We start from the raw sequence: 22266 nt of genomic DNA on the forward strand, positions 1-22266 counted from the left end.
GTTGTAAGAAGGGTAAAAAACAAATGTTCCATAATCGTTCTGATACCGTAATCCGGGGTATCATTGATCGGAATGACTCATCTCGTAATAAGTTGATGATACCATTATTGATGAAACATTTCCAAAGCATGAATGTTGCTTCTCTTTCTTATATTTATAAATTATTAAAAATTAAGATTTTTGCAAAAAATGAGTTAACTTTATGCGTAAATTTGTCAAGTTTGCGAAACAATGATTTCAATGGTTAAGGATGACACTACCGAAGATTCATGTCTCACATAAGTTCTGCAAGCAATATGAGCAAGGAAAATGCAGTTCTCACTAAAAATGGCATCGCCAAAAACGATTCCGCTGTCAAAACTTTTACAAGTATGTTCAATTAGGCAACATCAACGAATAATTGTTAAGAATGTAGAAACCCCTTAGGAAATTGCCTACCTTTAGGCGTATTCCGCTGTTCGAAGTGTTTTTAATTTTAAAATAACTCAAAAAGTAAATGAGATGTAAGCGTTTGGACATCATATTCGGCTTCAGGGGCCATAATTTAAGTAAGTAACGACATTTTCAATATTACCGAACGTTGTTTACATGGATGATCAATGTTACCCCTTATCAGCTAAATGAAAAAATCACATAAAACATTTCGTAAACATGCAATTGCATTTTTGAAACAAATATTTAAGAAATATCCTAAAAACTTGTAGTGATATGTAGATTGGCCACACTGTCCTGGTATAATTTTTCAGTGTATATCCTGAATGACACTATGTGTTCGTGTGAGTGTATGAGTGCGTGAGGTACTGTACTAAAGAAGCATATGTATGAGTGGGGAATTGATTGAGACGAGTGAGAGTTCGAGAACACACGATAGAGGAAAACCGTATCAGTTTGTAAAAAGCCACGAACGAATAAACATCGGAAAACTTTTAGTATCCGCGTTTCAAAAGAAGTCCGAAAAAGTAAAGTTTTTGGCCGGTTACATCTCAGAAGTGGGATTGCCCTCGCGTTTACCGGAGGACCAGACTTGTGTGGAGGAAGCTGAATTTGGAATTGGCTGCAGTAATGGCGGATGCAAATCGGATGACCAAAGCCGAGCTCATTACTTGGCTGCAAAACCGCCATGTTGAATTTCCGCCTTCCGCTACAGTTCGGCACTTGCGGATCCTGTTTGAACAAGTGACGCTGAGAGATAAAATCAATGCTGAGAACGACCAACAAAATGGCGGCCACGATGAGGAGGCTGATTCGGCTAACGAGGAAGAACGTGAACTGGATGCTGAAATCCGCGTGCTGCAGAAACGAAAATTTGTTGCTGATTTACGTCGAGAAATATCAGCGATTGAAGCCGAGTTGAATGTGGCACAAGCGGCACCAATAAAACCACCAGATTTCCGTGACATCAAGTATTCCGTTCCGTGCTTCCGAGGTGGTGAATCGTATGATGCTGAAAAGTGGATTGATGATTTCGAGCAAGCGTGTGATTCCGTTCATGGTGATGACGAATTCCGGCTCATGTGTGTCCGCCGGTTGATGGAACCTGGATACGAAGGAGAATTGTTCCTCAGAGTCGACCGATCCAAGACATATCAGGAGTTCAAAAACAGTTTCTTGGAGAACTTCAGCCACGTTCATTCAGTGTCGGAAGTCATTGACACGATGAAGAAAACGACGTTCGCTGCAGCGAAGACAACTGTAATGGGATACATCTTGAGAATGCAGGAGATTGCATCGCGGGCAAACATCGATGAGAAACAAACGGTGCAGTTAATTGTTGACGGTTTTCGCGATCGGTCTGCGAATATTGCTGTGCTCTACCCAGCGACAAGCATTGCACAACTGAAGCAGTTGGCACATCGATACTCGCAGTTGAGAGAGATGTATTCCGCCTCTTCCGTACCAAACAGAGTCAAGACCAACATCAAACTCGCAGCAAAGCCTTCAACCTCGGAAGTACGCTGCTTCAACTGCTCCGGCGTGGGACACTTCTCTGCCAGCTGCCCAGAACCAAAAAGAGAAATTGGATCCTGTTTCCGGTGCGGCTCGAACCAACATAAGCTGAAGGATTGTCCAAAGCCGGCTCCTGCTCATCGTCAACAGATTGCTTTGGTAGACGACTTCCGACGTGGATGTCCGGTGAAGGATGACGATTTGCCGGAGGCAATCGATGAAAGCATTCCAGTGATTAACAGGGTAAGTGTTTCATTCCCGACAGATTCCAAATTGCAACTTAGTAAAACGTTGATCTCGCTTTTTGACACGGGTAGTCCGATTAATTTAATACAAAGATCGGCAGTCCCCAGTCATTTCATTCCCACAGAGAAAAAATGTTCTGGATATAAAGGCGTAGGAGGATTTCCATTATGCACATATGGAATAATTCCGGTATGTGTGACATTTCGCAATCGGACCAAAATCATCAAAATGTATACTGTGCCAGACTATTTTATTTGCCATCCTTTACTGTTGGGACGTGATTTCCTCTTGAATTTTGGAATCACGTTGTGCGATAAGTTTTTTGTTAGTGACATTGTAAGACCAAAAGTTGAAATCCATGAAAAAAATAAATTAAACATTTCCGGTGAAGCATTGCATTGTTCGTACAATCTTTTCGAAGATGATTTCAATTCCGATAAGTTCCAACATTGTTCGAAGTGTCGTTATTTTTTCTCTGTGTATGATCCTGTAACATACGATCGTTCCGTTCCTGATGTTTTCTCCATTGATATGAGTGACAATATTGCCGAATCATTCAACATAAACAGTGAATTGAGTTCCGATATCATGCAACAGATAAGGAGAATCATCGAGCGCGACTATTTGGATTGCTCGAATATTCCTACTGAGGAACACAACTACGAGATGAGATTAAAATTGACTACAGATGTTCCGATAAGTTTTGCTCCTCGGCGGTTATCATATTCCGACAGGAAAGATGTTGATGGCATTGTAGATACTCTGCTTGCTGAGGGTATCATTCGGCCCAGTAACTCCCCGTATTCGTTCCCTATTGTTCTGCGACCAAAAAAGTCAGGTGAAAAACGGTTGTGTGTTGACTATCGAGCCTTGAATAAAGTTACAGTACGTGATAGTTATCCAATCCCATTGATTGATGATTGTTTGGAGCGTCTCGAGGGTAAACAATATTTTACCGTATTGGATCTGAAGAACGGATTTCATCAGGTCAACATGGCAACTGATTCCATTCCGTACACTTCATTTGTTACTCCGGGCGGTCAGTACGAATATTTGAAAATGCCGTTTGGCTTAAGAAATGCCCCTGCGGTCTTTCAGCGCTTTATCAATCGTGTGTTGGAACCATTCATCAAAGAGGGATCGTTGGTAGTATACCTGGATGACGTAACATTAGCTAGTCACACGATTGAAGAACACCTCGATTTGTTGCAGCGTGTTCTGAGACGGCTTGCTGAATTTCGTTTAGAGGTGAAGTTTAAGAAGTGTTTGTTCGGTTATACTGAGATTGATTTGCTGGGATTCACTGTCAGTAAAAAAGGCATTCGTCCAAATGGATCTCATTTGCAGGCTATCAACTCTTTGCCGCTCCCGAATGATGCGAAACAGTTATCAAAAGCTCTTGGATTGTTTTCATATTTTCGTAGGTTTGTCCCTTTCTTTTCGACCATTTCTAAGCCGTTGAGAGCATTGACAAGGCCTGATATGAAATTTGAGTTTGACGATAAATGTGTCGAAGCTTTTAATACGTTGCGAAATAGTTTGGTAGCCGCTCCTGTACTGGCGTTGTATAGTCCTGATCGAGAAACCGAGTTGCATTGTGATGCCAGCGCTGATGGGTTTGGAGGAATACTGCTACAGAAACAAGATGATGGAAAATTCCATCCTGTGGCATATTTTTCACAGCGCACTAGTCCAGCCAAGTCACGTTACCACAGTTTCGAATTGGAAACATTGGCCATTATTTACTCGCTCCGTAAATTTCGAATTTATCTGGAAGGCATCCAGTTTCGAATTGTGACGGATTGTAGTTCTGTAGCAATGACTTTGAACCAGGCCAACATGAATCGAAGAATAGCTCGTTGGGTTTTGGAGTTGGAAAACTACCATTACACCATTCATCACCGAAGTGGAAAGTTGATGAGTCATGTCGATGCATTAAGCCGCCTCCCTTCCGTTTCCGTTAAAACAGTTGAAGATTCCGCGCAAATTGTTTCCGCCATTGATCCAGAAGACATAGCGTTCCAGCTACAAATAACGCAAAATCGAGATAGTGATATTTCTACGCTTAGGGAGAAATTGGAAAACGGGCCAGTAAATGGTTACGTCTTAGAGGATGGTTTAGTATATCGATCCGCAGGTGATGATAAACTTCTTCTGTACGTTCCTAAAGAGATGGAAATTAATGTTATTCGATCTGCTCATGAGAAGATTGGTCACATGGGCGTTACCAAATGTGTTGAGCAGATAAAAATGCAGTATTGGTTTCCTAAAATGCAGGATAAGGTTGAAAAGTTTATTCAAAACTGTATTCGATGCATAATGTATTCTATTCCATCAACAAGTAACCAAAAAACGTTACACAATATTCCGAAAAAAACGTTACCGTTTGACACTATCCACATAGATCATTTTGGACCGCTGCCGTCTATTATTTCAAAGAGGAAATACATACTTGCAGTTGTGGATGCGTTTACCAAACACGTCAAGCTGTATGCTGTCAACTCCACCAGTACCAAAGAGGTCTGTGCATGTCTCGAAAAGTATTTCGAGCACTATAGTAGACCAAGGCGTGTGATCAGCGACAGAGGAACTTGCTTTACTTCTCTTGAGTTCGGTTCTTTTCTGCTGGATCACAATATCGAGCATGTCAAAGTAGGTACTGCGTCAGCTCAGGCGAATGGACAAGTGGAAAGGGTGAATAGAATTATCAAGTCTATGCTCGGTAAGGTGTCTGAACCAATCCAACATTCTGATTGGTCGAAGATGTTAGTGAAAGTTGAGTTTGCTTTGAATAATTCCGTACATTCGACTACACGCCAAACTCCTTGTATGCTTCTTTTTGGGGTCAATCAGCGAGGTCGAGAGGTTGATAGGCTCACTGAGTTTCTAGAAGATAAACAAGATGATAATGCTTGTAGAGATGTGGATAAATTGCGAGAGTTAGCAGCGACACATATTCAAGAGTCACAGGAAAAGAATTTGAATATGTTCCAGAAGAAACATAAACCAGCTCTTAATTATTCTGTGGGCGAATTTGTTGTGATTCGGAATGTTGATACTACTATCGGAACAAATAAAAAATTTGTACCTAAATATAAGGGACCTTACCGAATTCACAAAGTGCTTCCGAACGATCGATATGTTATCAGGGACATAGAGAATGCACAGATTTCCCAAATACCATACGATGGCATTGTCGAGGCATGCCGATTAAAACGTTGGGCCGATTGGCGAGACTCCTACGATTATTTGGAAGACTAAGTTGCAAGAATACTGACGGATGTTACACTTGCCCTATTTACTGTTGTGTCTGTATGTGACCCATCCATTTATTCCTTTCCCTCATATTGTAGCCTACTAACCCCGAGTCGGCCACGGGTGTTTGGCCATCCTTTACTAACACATAAATACGTACATTGCTGATCGAGTCGATCAGTTGTCAGAATGGCCGAGTTGTAGTGATATGTAGATTGGCCACACTGTCCTGTATATCCTGAATGACACTATGTGTTCGTGTGAGTGTATGAGTGCGTGAGGTACTGTACTAAAGAAGCATATGTATGAGTGGGGAATTGATTGAGACGAGTGAGAGTTCGAGAACACACGATAGAGGAAAACCGTATCAGTTTGTAAAAAGCCACGAACGAATAAACATCGGAAAACTTTTAGTATCCGCGTTTCAAAAGAAGTCCGAAAAAGTAAAGTTTTTGGCCGGTTACAAACTGATCAATGTTACCCCGGATTACGGTACCTAGATTGTGTGATAAGAAAGCCAAGAACATATTGCAAATTAGTTTTCAATTTTCCTATTTATTTACCATAAACTTATATCCACTTTTTATATCAATACTAGTTTTTTTCTCTTCATATGCAAATTACACATATGCAGCATTACAAATTAGACTGTCCTCTTCTGCTGTTGCTATCTGTTTCGTACTAATGTTTAATTGAATCTTTTATCTAAGTTTTCCCTTATACAGATTATTTTTCGCCTGGCAATCATCCTTCTCTACATTTTCTCTCTGTTATTTTTGTTTTGTTTCGTTAAGTATAAATGTAATACCTACTATTGTTTTCTTTAGGTTTCTGTAATTTGCATGTGTACGTGCAGATGTTTGGTTGTGTGTACATTAATGAAGGATTAACAGATAAGCCCCAAACACTTGCTGATATTGATCCTCTGCCACTCTGTGTGTTTGATTTCGTATTGTTTGCTAGGGTGCCTTGAAGCTCACTCCGCTCGTGTATGTGTGTGTCACTCCTTTCTCTGTTCGACGTTATTCTTAATAGGTATTATAGGTTCATCTGTTTCCTGTAATTTACTGCATCTTCAGTTTATACATCCAATATATATTTATAGTTATGATTTGTGATATAATGTTCCGTAGGTTTTATTTCTCACTTTCACTCAAATCAATCAAATTATTGATCAAAATGTGTGATTCATTGTTAACCGAATTGGGAAAATATAAAAACAAGCCGCAAAAATGCAAACGAAACATTTAAATTTGCTGTCAGTAAAGAAGATTTAAATAGATTTAACAACATACAAGAGCTTTGATTGGTATATTGCGGATTCAGGATCGCCTTTTTCTATCAATGTGTTTTAAGTTTTAAAATATATAAGTAAACATATTGAATTCTTTCGTCTTCCTTAAGGATTCAACCCCCGAGCTAGGGCAGTTTTCCGGTTTGTCGTCTAAGTATTTGCACAACGTGTTTGCCCTTCGGGGAGTGTGTGTAAGTTTTTTTTTTTTGAAAATAAGTCTGCGGAGGTTCCAGAAGATACACATAAGTAAATCAGGATTTGATTAATGTAAATTATTGCCACACGTCTCGTAGGTTCATGGTACCGAACTGATTGCTTAACTTGTCGGGTTGAGTCTGCGTCGGTTGCGGGGGAAAGTTTGCAAAGGCTGGAACAGCGCCGGTCATACCGACGAAGCCACCGGCTGACGGCACTTGTTGACTTTGCAGGGGATTGGGAAACTGAATTGCACCGAATGCCGGTTGAGACTGAGCCGTCGTCGGCACAGCAGCCGATTGGAATGGTCCATTATACATCAGGTTAGCAGCTTGCATATTTGGAGCCCCCGTCGCAGCACCTGGAACCATGTACTGGCCATTTGCCGTAGGGAAAGCCTGGAAGGCACCAAATCCACCAGCTGCTGGCGCAGGTTGACCATTATTCATCTGATAAGGATTCATCGCTACATTTGGTGCCGGAGGGTAAGCGTTAGGTTGGAAACTGTTGAAATTACCAAACGCTCCTCCAAAATTGTTGTTCACCATTGTCGTAGGTGCAGACCCGTAAAGAGCCATGATTTTGTCCTTCGTTAACTTTCCCTGAGCATCAGTACCTTTACTAGGAGCTTGATTAAAAAAGTCAGCCTCTTCTTTCGCCAAGTTGGAGGAGAGCTCATCGCCGCCAGCGGCTTTTTCACTTGGCCTATCCGGTCCTCCACTCGATAAGATATCCAGCGTGCTCTCGCCATTTGTCTTCTTTGGAGTTACATCTCCTCCCAAAGACAACCCCAACAAATCTGATGAGGTCTGACTATTATTAGCAGCTAAACTTGCCGCCGTTTCAGTCGAGTTTCTGCTTGACGCCTTCGTACTGCTGGCCGGAGCTTTAAGTTTTGGCAATGGAACCGCTGCCGTAGTCGAGTTTGAACTGGTCGAACTTTTCTTATCTGACGAACTTCCCAACGAACCAGTCGTGCCCAGCGAAATGGTTCCCCCACTAGAGGCAGCCTTCTTCTTGCGCTTCTGTCGCTCAATTTCCTCGTCAATCTCTTTGTCCCAGTCTACTTTTGGTGGCGGAGGTGGAACCCACTCTCGTGCCAGATATTTCTTGTGTTCGTACTTGGCACGGATGAAACTCTCCAACGCCGAATCAGTTTGTGGCCGCCGGAAACCATCCGGTAACAGTGCCTCGTATACTGCTCTGGCTCGTGAGTTACCCATCTGCTCTAAGGATACCTGAAATTCAAACGCAATCGTTTTAAAAGCTTCCGAATGATTGGAATCTCGATCTGCCGACTTACCACTTGCTCCGGCGTCCAGCTGTCCAGATTTACCGACTTGACCCGAGAGATGTGCACCCCCAAATTGCGATGGATGCCAGCGCATCTTATGCACAGGAACACGCCCAGATTCCACGAAGCCCAGCGAGGTCCCTTGGCGTCACAGTCCACGCAGTACTTGTTGTCATCGTCCCGCAGCATCTTCGTCAGCAGCATTTGGCATTTTTCCTGGATCTGCTTCTGCCGCTCCGTTTCATTCTTCCGACTCATCTCGGCGTACTACTGTTATTTCCGTATCAGTGGCGAAAAAACTTCCAACAACTGTCTGAAAATAGATGAATATAAAAATGAATTTACTTATAGTTGGATATGTTCAGTTCAATGAATATAGCAGTAGTATTGTGTATTTCTTTCACTAGTGGACTGCGAAGTGTGGCTTCATAAGTGCGAAAATACGAATAAAAGTGCGGGATTGCTTCGAATCATTTCTATGTCTTCAGCGGGGTTAATGTTTGGACTTCGAGGAATAACCCCGCTGAAGACACCGACTCGATTTGTTGCAATCGTGCACTTTTATTAGCATTTCCGCACTTGTAAAAACTTCTGCGATAGTCCAGTGGTGAAAGAAATGCGCAATACGGATAAGAAGTTTTTTTTATAGGTTGATTAGGTAACTAAAGTGTATACTTTTACATTTCATTTTGCAGCGTTTTTAAGAGCGCAAGTCAGTCCAAAGCCGGAGTCATACAAAGGTTAATGGCCGTAATAGTCTGTGCGGACCGCATGAATACCATCGGAAAGGATAGGAAGTGTTTGGGTAAGGTATAGGGAATTGAAGAAGTCTTGACATAGTAATGCGATGAATGCTGCAAGATGTAAATGTAAACGTGTAATAGGAACTTAATTTGAGTTTTAAATTCAGATTAGAATTATAGTAAATTTCTTGAGATCCTGATAATTCAGAAGGTTGATGTTTTCAAAAGAGATATTAAGCAGATCAAAAACTGTCAGGCAATGAAACGTTAAACTGATATTTATCGCGCTAGAAGAAAAACTTGAATTGCCTGGATGTCGGCGTCTTAGACATAGTTGTTCAGCAGGTCAAGGGCCATCTGGCAGTAACAAACTGATTGAGAATGTATTTGGTAGGTGGCACTACTAACAAATTCTCTTCAACCTTCTGTATCTCAAGATCATGATAAGCTAGTCTTCAGGAAAGTTGTTCTTTTGATCAAAAGCTATCATACAGATCAAGGGCGGTGAAAAATATAACGCTAGGTGGTTCCAGTTCTGTTAAACTTTTCTGTTCCAGAAGGTTGGCATCTTCGGCAAAGTTGTTTAATGGATCAAGTATTTTTTAAACAATTAAACATAAGCATAATTTTTACTTTTCTAAAAAAACGAATTTGATGTGTATAACTTGGTGCAATCTGATTAGAAGTAAATGCCTTACAATTAGTAATGGCTGGTACGTTGATCATAAGTACTGTGCAAAAGGATAGAAACGGTCAAGGAATGATTCCGCTACCGAAATTACTTGAGCTGTACGCTGCTGAGAAATAGAGCTGATTGCAGAACGTCGGGGACGCCTGCCGCACAAATCAAATTGAGCTGTCACTTTTCCGTACGGAAAAATGTGCTGCTCAATTATTATTTTGCAAGTAAAAGTGACACTTCACTCATACTGGATCAGCAAATTATACTTGAGCGCTTTACGTTTCAGGTGCACATAATAATAAACAAAATGTAAAAGAAATGTTATTTAGCTGCGCAGATTGTAACTTAACACTAGACAACAAACAAGCATTCCTGACGAAAATTTTAAATGGCTAAAGCGGGAATCGAACCCACACACACTCCGTGACACGATGCGCTTAACGATCAACGCTCCGTTATCGTAATCATCGTCATCGTGAAACTGCAAAAGCAGTTTTTCTGCTCAAAACAGAAAATTATTGGAGGAAATATGTTCACTATGTTTCGGCTGGAGAATAGAATACAGTGAACACCTTTTCCTGTGAATTTACTTGATTTTGAATGAAAAAAACTGCTTTTGAAAATTCCGAAATCAATGACGGATCCTGCCCCCTTAAGGTAACACGGGAGACCGTGTTATTTTCCCTATCTTTCGTTTCGCTCTAACAATTTCCATAAAAACTGCAGAAGCAAATCGAGTTTAAGTGAACCGATTTGAGATAAGATTTGCTCAAATGGATAGGGTGAGTATAATGACGTTCCGTGCGGCCTTAAGGTGAAACAGTTTGGAATCAAACTTCAAGAATAATTGTACTAAAACTTCAAAGGCACTAATCTCGCCAAGGAAGCATCCAACAACAGCCTACACTTTTTATTTTGACTTAGTGCACTAGCATAAAGCTTAAAATAAGATGATCAGGAACGTTTTCTCCTATTATTTTTCCAGTTTAGTTCCTTTGAATACGAAAGTATGGGCACAAGTAGGTCATTGTGACGGCCATCTTTTGATTCCGAGATGTTTCACCTTAAATGCCTGATATAGTAGATGAACTCTAAATCAGATTTTTCACCGTCAGATATACCTTGTCCTGCTGAAAAACTTTTGCAAAAATATCAACTTTCTAGCTTATCAGGATTTCAATACATAGAAAATTGAAGGGAGATTCCCAGACAACCAGAAATCGCATGAAAGTTCACGTTATAACTCGTTTATTCATACTAATTACATCAAACCCGCAAAACACCGTGGATAAACTCGTCAAATTGATGAGTTTCCTCGCATAAAACACTTTTTTTCTGAGTTCATTTGAACATTTTGTTTCGTCCCGTACACTCGTACAAAGTAAGTCGAATCAATTAGAGTTATCAATCCCGGGAACATTTCCCGGGAAATGAGATTTCCCGGGATTCCCGTTTCCCGGGAAATAATTTTCTGCTTCCCGGGATTCCCGTATTTCCCGGGAAGCTCTACACGCAAAGAAATTTTGTTGTATAATCTATCGAATCCATGGTAGAATTAAGAACTGCACCAACGATTTTCAACCGACTACAAAAATCTGTTAACTTTACTATAATCTGGTAAAAATCACTGATCAGTGAAGTAAATGTGACCATGTCCATAGTAGCATTCTCTACAAAGCTTTGTTTTTCAATCCGAGACACCCACCGTGCAACACAGTGTGGTCAAAAGTATACTGCCAGACTTGTCAAATCAAGATTTTTTCTAGTTATTAATATTGAAGCTCTAGTTAAATAAACCGAATACATTTTCTTGTGTAGTGATGGTGATGTTGACTGTGTTTTCGTAGAGTTGACAGATTAATGTAGTCGGTTGAAAATCGTTGGTGCACTTCTTAATTTTACCATGGATTCAGTAGTTTCTACAATAAAATTCATTTCAGTGTATTTTCATGAAGAATTCTAAAGATCATCTATATTCAAATAAAAACCACAGACAAACAGACGTAACACTTAGAACAAATCTCGATCAAAATCATAGTCACGAGGACATGTGCTCCCAATGCTAAAATTATTGTATTTGGCCGACGGGCCAACAGATGGCGGTAGTGTGCAAACGTCAAACGCGAACAAAAACGATGCGAGCGTTGCGGGTGGCGGATTGGCCACCTACCATATTTTTGAATCGACCGTTAAAAAGGTGGTCGATGGACAATGATGAGAGTATGACGTCTGTTTGTCTGTGTAAAAACCATCGTTCAATTTACTCTTCATTTATTGAGCTGATTTTCGTAATCGTAATCTTCTCGTAATAGTTATCGAAAAATGCATTTTGAAATATTGGCTGTTGAAAATGGAAAATTTGACATTATCAGCCAACGTGCATGCAAGTTTGTGAGCTTGTAAGGCAATTTATTTGCTTAATTTACCACAGAATTCAAACTTTATGTGTATAGCAATACTTATCAGCGAAGTTCATAATACTATCTCAAAAGTTATAGAAAAGTATTGTATTTTACCATATAAGAGAAACGAAGTGTTTTGTATAGAGACAACAAGCATGTTGAAAAAATTGATTTAATCAAAATTTTATCGCGTAACTTCAATATAATTATATCTGAAATGAAACTTGAAGTCCTATTTTGCATGCTTGCTGGACTAGATCACAAAAAAGTTTGATGAATTGTATCTTTAATTTCATGGAAACATCAATTAAACCAGTGTTTTTTACAACTGTGTAGCGAAATGTAGCTAAAATTTGTGACATGCAGGGACAATATGAGAACGGAATTAGATTCAGCTACCCCAAATCTACTAGAGACACATAATTTAATGTTTGAGATACGCAAAAATGTAATTTTTGTTACGCTGTGTAACAGTCTCAATTTTCAACGAAAGACTAGTTGGTTTTTGATTTAATGTTCGAAAAGATTGAATTAATGTTGGACAATATTATTTGAACTTTATACTTTTTGTCTAGATGACTTGCACATGGATTTTTGCTTAAATTTATAAAGTTTTTTGTTTCTAATCCTAGCATAAAACGAAGCCAAAAGATTTTTTTTGAGAAACATAAATAAATTACTTATAAAATAATCGTACACATTTACTGGTCTAAATTATAATATACATATGCATGGATAATTCAAAAACACTCCATCAAATTAGCATGATGTTCACGGTTTTCATGAATTTCCCGGGATCCCGGGAATTCCCGGGAAATGAAAATTTTCATTCCCGTTTCCCGGGAAGTCAAATCCCGGGAAAATTGAAAACTCTAGAATCAATCCGTAGCAGCTGTCAAATCAACATTTGTTATCATAAGTTAAGTCGCAAAAGATAACAGGTTAGTTCGGGAGGATATGTATACACTCGCATTGTATGTTATTAATCATCACACAATATATGCACGCATATCGCCTCCACTTTTGTACGTAGAAGGCCTTTTCGTGACATCTTATAAGTGAAATTTTGCACATACAAAGCCTCCAGGTGATTTCGTTATGCGTACATTTTGGTTGTCTGGGTTGTCACTAGACCACCTTGCGGTTGAATTTCCGTTCAGATTTTTCACCGCCAGCCTTTAAGCTCTCCAAGATGGTATAAAACAGCAGATTGGACAAAAACAGAAAAAATGGTACCTAGCACAGCCTAGCGGATGTATTCACAATGTTTCACTGCCAGATCACCCTTGATATGTTGAACATTTTGCAAAAGACATCTACCTTCTAGCTTATCAGGATTTCGAGATATATAAAGTTTAAGAAAATTTGTTACTAGCGCCTCCTAGTGGATGAATTTTCAATTAGATTTGTCGCTGTCGTTTTATTCACGATCTGCTAAACAATTTTGTCGAAAACAGTACCATTCTAGTTTTCAGAACCTTAAGATACAAAAGATCGAAGAAAATTTATTATAAGCACCACATAGTCGATAAATCTCTAATTCGATTTGTTACTGCTCTTTATCTGCTGAACAACTTTGCCGAAGGTACCGACCTTCTAGCTTATGCAGATCTTGAGATATAGAAAATTGGGGAAAATTTGTTACTATCACCACCTAACGGATAAATTCCTAATCAAATTTGTCACTGTCATATAACCCTTGATCTGCTACACAATGATGTCGAAGACACCAACCTTCTAGCTCATCAGTGTCTTAGAATATAGAAGATTGAAGGAAAATTGTTACTAGCCCTTAATCTACTGAACAAATTTGCCGAAGATACCGACCTTCTAGCTTATCAGGATCTCGAGATATAGAAGATTAAAGGAAATTTGTTACTACAGTACTTTTGTTAGCCCCTTTTTGCGAAGAACACGTTCCAAAAAAGGGGCTGACAAAATCAAGTCATCTATGCAGCGAGCGCCACCTAGCAAATGAATTTCCAACTAAACTTGTTACTGCCAGATGGCTCTTGACCTACTAAACTTTATCGAAGACACCAACCTTCTAGCTCATCATGCACGGCAACGCGGATCCACTCAAACCTGAGTTGTTTCAACGCAAAACCGCAGTTAAGCCCAATAACTCAAATTTGGCTACATTTCCAAAGCCTCCATTAGGTGCTTTTCCTTTGAAGCCATAGGAAAAAAATATTTAAGGCTAAGTAGCCCGTCATTCGTTTTGGCAACAATGATGACTTTTCAGCTTGCATCTCAAAGTGATAAAACTCAGTCTTAATAGTCAATATATGACTTGAAAAAGTATCACTGTACGCGCTAACATGCGTAAAGTATGATGATACTTTTTCAGCTGTGTCAGTTTAAAACCAACTAATTTTCTTTGATTCGAAATCGTGAGATGAATAAGCAACAATCATCAACGACGCGTACAAATTTCGATGACGGCCTACTTCGCCTTAAATTTGGATTGATTCAACGCAAAATTGATTTCGTTCAACCCAAGCTTGAGAATATAGCATTTACCCAAATTTGGCTTATTGGGCCAAACTACCCCCAATGGGTAGTTGCAGCTCTCTCTCTGACAACATTGGTGAAGAAGAGAGAGAATACCGAGAGATTTTAGGTTGAGAGAATAATGGATATACAGTCATCCCTCCATGAGTCGATGTTCCATTACTCGATATCGACTCATGGAACCATACTAAAAACACAAAATCATGGTTACTTACTATGATGGTCCCTTCAAACAGCTTTCCAAAGAATAGCTGTTCCATGACTCGATATTTCCATGAGTCGATGGTCCCTTCAATATCGACTCATAGAGGTTTAACTGTACTTAATTTTGGATAAAGTCAACTAAAAAATTAAATAAAATATTTTTTTCCGTGTGGTATTGGGATATCCATTGAATGGATAAGTTGGCCAATTTTAGTACCCCAAGACAATCCGGAATCAATTGGACCGTTTCCCCAAATTTTCCGGACCAGATACTGTAGCCGGGTTGAGACGGCGAGCGAACCAATCTGCTAGAGCGTTCGGGAAGGGAGAGAAACAAGTGGCTTATGCGCCACCTCCTAAGAGGGCCACTTGTCGATTTCTATTGCCCGGCAAACTCAAACCTCATGGCAAGTCCTATTTTCCTATCAAACTACTGAACGATCTAGTAAATGCTCAATGTTCTCGAAGTACTCAAAACGCTATCCTCTGACCGGCTTAAAACATAACCGACAACTCGACTTTCTACCCATAACGAATGCACGTGGTCGACGGGTATCATCACTGGCCAAGTTCGGCACGTCCACAATTGCCTTTTACCCTTCAGGACAAAAATGGAAGACTGAGAATCCCAAGCAGTCCGACTTGGAGTAACAAAAATCAACAACTATACTACAACAAACAACGAAACGTAAAAATATCCTAAGACCAGTGCATTCAATTAAAGGGACTCCAACTCAGTAATAATCAACTACAACATCTAAAAAAACGCAAAACTGCTGTTAACATTTATTCATTTCTACTTTTCTGAAATTCATTTATACTCGGGTACCTACTTTCACATAGTTTCTCTTGAATTTTCCTCTCCCTTCTACTCTCACCTAACTGTGCGGATTCCTACTATCTAACTTTCAAACTTTAAGCAAACGCTCCGGAGCTTCCAAACGCTTCCCAAACTCGTCCAAAGGTACACAAATACTTTTGCTACTTACAGTAAGCTTCTGCTTTAGGCTGGCTGAAAGGAAACTGAAAATCTTGCGGCAAGCGCTTTGCCAATCTTTGTCGTGTTGTCAAGGTGAGGATAAAAACAAATAAAAATCAACGAAGATTCTACCCAGCAAGTGTCAATATAGGCGAGGGTAGATTGAGTATTTTCGTCCCTGCTCAGAAATATTGTGTATTTTTTTCACTACTGGACTGCGAAGTACGGCCTGTTAAGTGCGAAAGTGTGAATAAAAGTGCAGGATTGCATTGAATCCTGTTGGTGTATTCAGAGCACTCATTCTTTGATTTACGAAGAATAAGTCCCCTGAAGACACCTACCCGATTTGATGCAATTGCGCACTTTTATTAGCGTTTCCGCACTTGTAAAAACTTCTGCGATAGTCTAGTGGTGAAAGAAATGCGTAACAATGAAATTCATAAAGTGACTACTTCTTATGTACTTACCAACTAAATTGGATTTGTGCAGATATATTACTAAATATTACTCCTTTTATTACTATATCCTAACATCAAAATGAATAAAGCGCAAAAATCATTAGAGAACACGTACTTTTTAGACATTTCCGTTATGTGCTATTGTTCTTAAGTTTTGCTCTATCTTGAACCGAATTATTAATATTATTACAAATATGTTAAGCTATTTTTTGATGCTTATAGTCAAGGAAGGTTTGTATTAAATTGGGTTTGAGAATATAACAGAAACGTAAAGAAACATAACCAAAGTTTTTTTTACACGCAGGAATTTTGGAGCTCATTCTACTTTTTTAAAATAATTTTGTTCATTTCTTATTTTAATAAATTATGACTTTTTATTTTATTATAAAATTCATAAAATCGATTCTAGTAAACCAAACACCAAAACGACGGATTTATCTGGAAATTTCTAAAAAATATGCATTGAGAAACTAAACTGGATTTAGTTCGCTCAAACTATTTATTTCATAGACATTTTATGCATGAACCCAGGTGCACCTGCATTTTTCATGAAGAATAGTCATCAACGACTTAATTTATTTCTGAGTGTACGGGTGAAGCTCGCTGAAGAGTTTATTTACGAGTGGTTCGGGTTCACTATTGCATGCAAGTTCATGACATACACTGCTGTTCGTTTGAAACGGAAAATGAACATATATTGCTGTTTGTTTGACTTTGACTTTACAAATTATAATTAATTAATACCAAATACCGCTACAATACTTTCCATGAACAATATTTTTTGTATGAATTTCTTCAAAACATCTTATCAGCTACACTCAAAATAATCCAAACGTCATTGCTACGTAAAAATCACGTAAATTGATCAGAATTCATTTTACCACGATCTTACCTGACTAAGGTAATGATCACCAGACCACCCGATAATTCTCACTGTGGAAGCCTATCACACTTATGTGAAAATCATGTAGGCGCTTACTTCATTCTGACATCTGCACAATGTGTTCATTCTGTGTTGATCTCAAATAAGAAGGTGGTGTTCACTAGTATCTTCAAGAACTAAATCTGATTTCGATCGATCGTCCTCAAGGTAAATATAGTTTAAATACCGGCTAATCTGATATTAATTAACCTTTTACATGATTTGCGATTGATTATGGCAATGTTTTACGAAAAGTTAAGCAGCAAGACCGACTCACAAATATCAGAAACGAATCAGCTTCAGATGAATCTGGTATCGGAAAGATTCTTTAGTCAAACGGGGAACGGCCGTTCGTAAGTATATTTTTTAAATTCCCAACTATGTGATTGTAGTTTCTGTTCCGATCTACAGAAATGCTCGTATCCAACTGGATCATACTGATCCATAAGGTGTACCTCTGAGATCGCACCACTAGTTGAAGTAAATGAAATCCAGCGGTGATTCAACTCATTGTGCTAAGTTGATTAAATTTGTAATGGTTATCGATTAAATGTAATACATATTTTACCTCTTAAGTTTGTTTCACTCTTCTCCAAATTGATAAATTATGCAGCTGCAGAGCCAATGCAAAACAGGTGGCTTGTATAAAAATTTGTTGATAACTTTAATTGAAATATTGTGTAGGATTTATTTCAAGGCTTCGTAAAAGCTACGAAGAAATCCACGTAGCTGCTACGTGAAACTCCGATGGAACGGATGAAATTCAATAGTTCAATCGTTCATTCTATGTTACCTATGACCCACGTAAGAGCTACATGAAAAGTGCCAGGGAAAAAAATCACGTATGTTTTCACGTAGCAATGACATGTGGATTATTTTGAGTGTAGATAAGTTTCAACAGTTCAAGACTAACAATTGAAAAGGCCTCATCTCCAAAAAGTAAATAAAGAGAAAAATGCAATCTAGTTATGTCAAACGAGAAATTAAAATTGTATTAGCTACGAATTTAAACATTGTGTTTTTTAATCGTCCGGAAAAAAAACCCATATACGGTGGTGCCGCTTTGATGCGGTGAGTGCCAAATGAGTGACCTTCATGAGTGAAATAATATTGCAATTGAACGTTATTTTTCATGCTACCGTTACCAAAGCCGTGAAGTACAGACAGGCTATTATTAGGTAGTATGATACAAAATTTGATTTGACCCATAACGCGGGTAGATCACCTTTTCGTGGTGCGTTATCGGGTAAAGATCTACCAATGAATCCTAGTCCTGATTGCTTCAAACGAAGAGGACAGGATGCTATAGTAATCAAAGGAACACTATTAGTCCTTGTTACATTTTAAACCATGTTAAAAGCGACAAGTCTCGGTTTTCCTGTGGCCGAGAATGACCTTGAGACAAGGGAAAAAATAAGCCGAAAACAACAATTGTTTTCTAATCTTTTATTTATTTAGTTCTCTAGTTTGAAAAAGTAAGGACTAGGATTCTGATGCATGGACAATATCGGTGTCATTTCTTGACTTCATCAAGGGATCTGATTTTGACTGATAAAGGGGCGCGCCTGCGGAGAGTGTACTCACCACGCTCTTCGAAGGGTTTAAAAAGCGGAACCTTTCAATTAGAATCCTTTCCTGTGATCAAGTTAGGAATGACAACTGTAAAAAAACCGAATACCTTATCACTTCTCAATAGTGACAAAGTAACACGACATGCACTATACAAAGGACACGGGATATACTACAACAGAAAAAAAAATGATACAAAATACACCACTCCTCAGGAACCCGACGGGAAATTTGATAATGTTCGCCGTTGAGACAATCGCTGCGTCAAATAATACAAAGCGTGGAACGGCTGTAGTATAACCTGCATCTGCTTAATAAATTTAGTCTTGAGTTCTCAAGAAGAACTATTTTGTATAGCTTCTGTTGATATTTATCATATACTACAATTTACTTTAAATTATTATGTCGTATGAATAAACTGAGCAAAAGCTTTTTCATCTACTTAAAATCTTTTACTTTAATCCAACTGTCAGATAATTTTCTTGAGCATTTACTCTGGTTGATATGATAAAACTGAGTACTTGAGCATTTACTTTTGAGGCCACGGTACGGCTCTGCTTATACTTCTACTTCCATAGTTGTTACCATGTCGATTTTCATACATAATGCTCAAGTTTAGCTAAGCTTTCCCACAAAACTACAAATATGTAACTAAAAAATTTCAAATTTTTCGAAGCCCATTTTGAATAAAATAGAGATTTTGGATTGCATTAAACTAGAGACCAAAAATCTATAAAAATAGAGCTGCAGCCAGCCTTGTAAAGAGAAGGAATGAATGGTCATAAAAATAATATCAAACTCTTCAAATTTAATGATAATTAAGGTGAAGATGAATCGAAGCCAAAGTTCAAATTTTCAAGAGCACGGATCTGGAGAACTAAACATCCGTTAAAACTGAAAACTTAATCGATTGGTCACTAGTTGGTGGTGACCAATCGATTATGTTTTCAGCTTAAACGGGTGTTTGGTTTTCCAGATCCATGCTCTTGAAAATTTGAACTTTGGCTTCGATTCATCTTCACCTTAAAATAAATATACTTAATCGGATGCAGCAATGTAATTGTATATTTTAGTTTTATTTCTTGTTTATTACATTACCTCTGATTTTCATGAGCAAGTAAGATTTTTCCCATGAATCATCACGGAATGATAGCTAGATTCCAACAAGAATATGTTAGTCCTCTTAGCGTTATCTCAGTGCTATTGATAAGAGAATGTACAATAAGAATCCACCCCAGGAATTCATTAATGGTGCAAACGAATGAAAAGAATGAGAAAAGCAGAAAAGTACCGCAAATCCAATTTGCATTTCCTGACCCTGTTGGACATTGTTTCTTCGGAAAATATCGAAACTAAAGAATAATCGAACCTACCTGATTAGAGCTTAGAGAAGCTTATCAATGCTTGGACTGTCTGTGTCCCGGATGTGCTTCCTTTGAGATAGTTTCTTCAGCAGCTAATCCGTCCTTTTGTGATTACTTCCGAAGTGACCAACGAAGCAGCAGTAATAACAGCACAACACATCGGGATCTGCCCCTTTTTCGATGGAAGAAAAACCCCTGATCGAAGTTCGGCAAATCCTTTTTTCAGGCTGGAGGATGTTTGCCAGTTTTGTAAAAAATTTTCCACTGTCACTGAGGACCGAAGATTTTGCACACTCCAAAGAACGCAATGAATGAGAATTGATACAAAATTCACTGTGCAAAAGTGCGATTTGGAAATTTTATTATTTTCTTCCAGCCTTTTGATAGCCTGCTGCTGCTTCTTCTTTCTTCTCTGAAAAGATGTGTGTGGAAGAAACTTTCACCCCGTCCCGTCAAAGCGAAAAGAAAAACAGGTTTGACGTTGGCGTGCGTCGAGGGAGTGCCCAGCTAGAAAACAGCCCTACGAATTTGTTTCGCATGCGGAGAAAACAATTCAAGCGTGTGCTAGAATAAGGGCGTAGTCGTATGATCGATTTCTCTTCATCGATCCTCTCTTCTGGTGAATAAAGGTGACAAGATGCGGGTTTGTTAGCATTTTTTCACTTAAAGATGCCCCATCAAACATATGACAGTTCAACAGCCGACAAAATCGATTCAAAAATCGGTCGATTGTTGCATCGACGCTTAGGGCCCATTCACAAATTTCATAACGCTGAAGGGGGTGGGTAAGTGTCCTTGGCGTGTTACAGCTCATACAAAATTAGTTGAACACTCATATAAAAAGCGCTATGAGGGGGTGGGTGGGTGTCCAAAACGGTCGTTTTTGGCGTTATGAAATTTGTGAATAAACCCTTATGGAAGTTTAACAAAGCGATCAATAGACTAGTCACCCGATTTGACCGATGAAATCTGGTGTTTAGTTGGTCAGCTTTGTTTAATTTTACAGAAACAATCGACTAACCCAAGTAATAATGGAGCATCATATCACTGCTTATATAAAGCAGCTGCATTGCCGTAAACCTATCATTAAAGTAGTTTAAAAGTGGAAAAGGGCCCTGATATAGTCGAACTAATGCTATAGTGCTTATAAAGCAACAAAGCAATTCATAAAGTAATATTAGTGCATTGATACATTTGTAATGTAGTGTTAATGCTCTATTGTCTGACAGCTCTTGAAATTTGTCGAATAAAAGCTATGTCGCATCAGTTTGGTTGATATGCAGTGTGGTAGCTAGAGTCGATGAATTGAATAATCGATACAATGAACAATACTCATTATTAATTCTTACATTCATTTAAGCGTGTAAGAATCGTCTTAGCGTGTTTGGTTCATTATAATAAAGTCATTATATCGCATGAATCTTTTGATCGTGCACAAGTGACAGCTCGAAGGAGAACAAGCGCGAAAGTGACTTGACAGTTTGTCGCGTGAAAAAGAGTCAGTTTAGTGAAGGATTTTGTGGCGAACGGATGTGTTGATTTGCACCCAACACATGTGTTCGGCTGATGGCGGAATCAGCCAAAAGTAAAGTGAGTGGTGGTTCCAGCCCGCATAGGAAATTACCGTACTTGAAATATTCACTAACATATTATGAACATATCCAATATTGTTACCCATTAATGGTATGCTAACCTTACGTTCAAATTCATAAAGTAGAACATTAGGGCTCATTCACAAATTTCATAACGCTGAAGGGGGTAGGTGGGTGTTCTCATGATGTTACGGCTCATACGAAATTTGTAGAATATTCATACAAAAAGCGTTACGAGGGGGTGGGTGGGTGTCAAAAATGGCCATTTTTAGCGTTATGAAATAAATGAATGAACCCTTAGTACTGATAACAGTAACAGAGGTTACCACAGCAAATACGGTCTTCTAATATAAGAATAGTTTCTTGTTTGAGCTACCATACGTAAATTTTATTTAACCATAATAGATATTGTATACTGCTCTAGTCAGCATTATTAACTAACATTTCAAACAAGCTCAAAACCAAAATGTTGTCAGATTATTTTTCATGCCTGATTTATTGAAGATTGTATGTATTTCACAAATTATCGATTTTCATTCTTCTTAGCTTGAAATGCATATTTAACATAGATGATAGTGAATAACTGGTTACTTTGAGACAATTTTC

The 22266-nt window shown here is 38.7% G+C and overlaps 1 protein-coding gene across 1 annotated transcript; it reads right to left on the reverse strand.

The window, feature by feature from the left end:
- Positions 1-5983: 5983 nt before the first annotated feature.
- On the reverse strand, positions 5984-20523 carry LOC5578345 (stromal membrane-associated protein 1). The gene is made up of 3 exons (XM_021848766.1): positions 20078-20523; positions 8241-8544; positions 5984-8175 (listed from the first exon to the last, which is right to left on the reverse strand). The coding sequence occupies exons 2-3, from the start codon at positions 8487-8489 to the stop codon at positions 7015-7017; spliced, it is 1410 nt and encodes a 469-aa protein (XP_021704458.1). The 5' UTR covers positions 8490-8544; positions 20078-20523; the 3' UTR covers positions 5984-7014.
- Positions 20524-22266: the final 1743 nt, after the last annotated feature.

Source organism: Aedes aegypti, chromosome 3 (assembly GCF_002204515.2).
Source record: "Aedes aegypti strain LVP_AGWG chromosome 3, AaegL5.0 Primary Assembly, whole genome shotgun sequence".
Lineage (NCBI taxonomy): Eukaryota > Metazoa > Arthropoda > Insecta > Diptera > Culicidae > Aedes > Aedes aegypti.

What these genes read in the sequence shown, in the direction of transcription:
- LOC5578345 (XM_021848766.1), bottom strand. Translation starts at nt 8,489, where the DNA reads ATGAGTCGGAAGAATGAAACGGAGCGGCAGAAGCAGATCCAGGAAAAA. An exon ending in GCTGGACGCCGGAGCAAGTG is followed by an intron (nt 8,176 to 8,240) that starts GTAAGTCGGCAG and finishes TTTGAATTTCAG; the next exon opens with GTATCCTTAGAGCAGATGGG.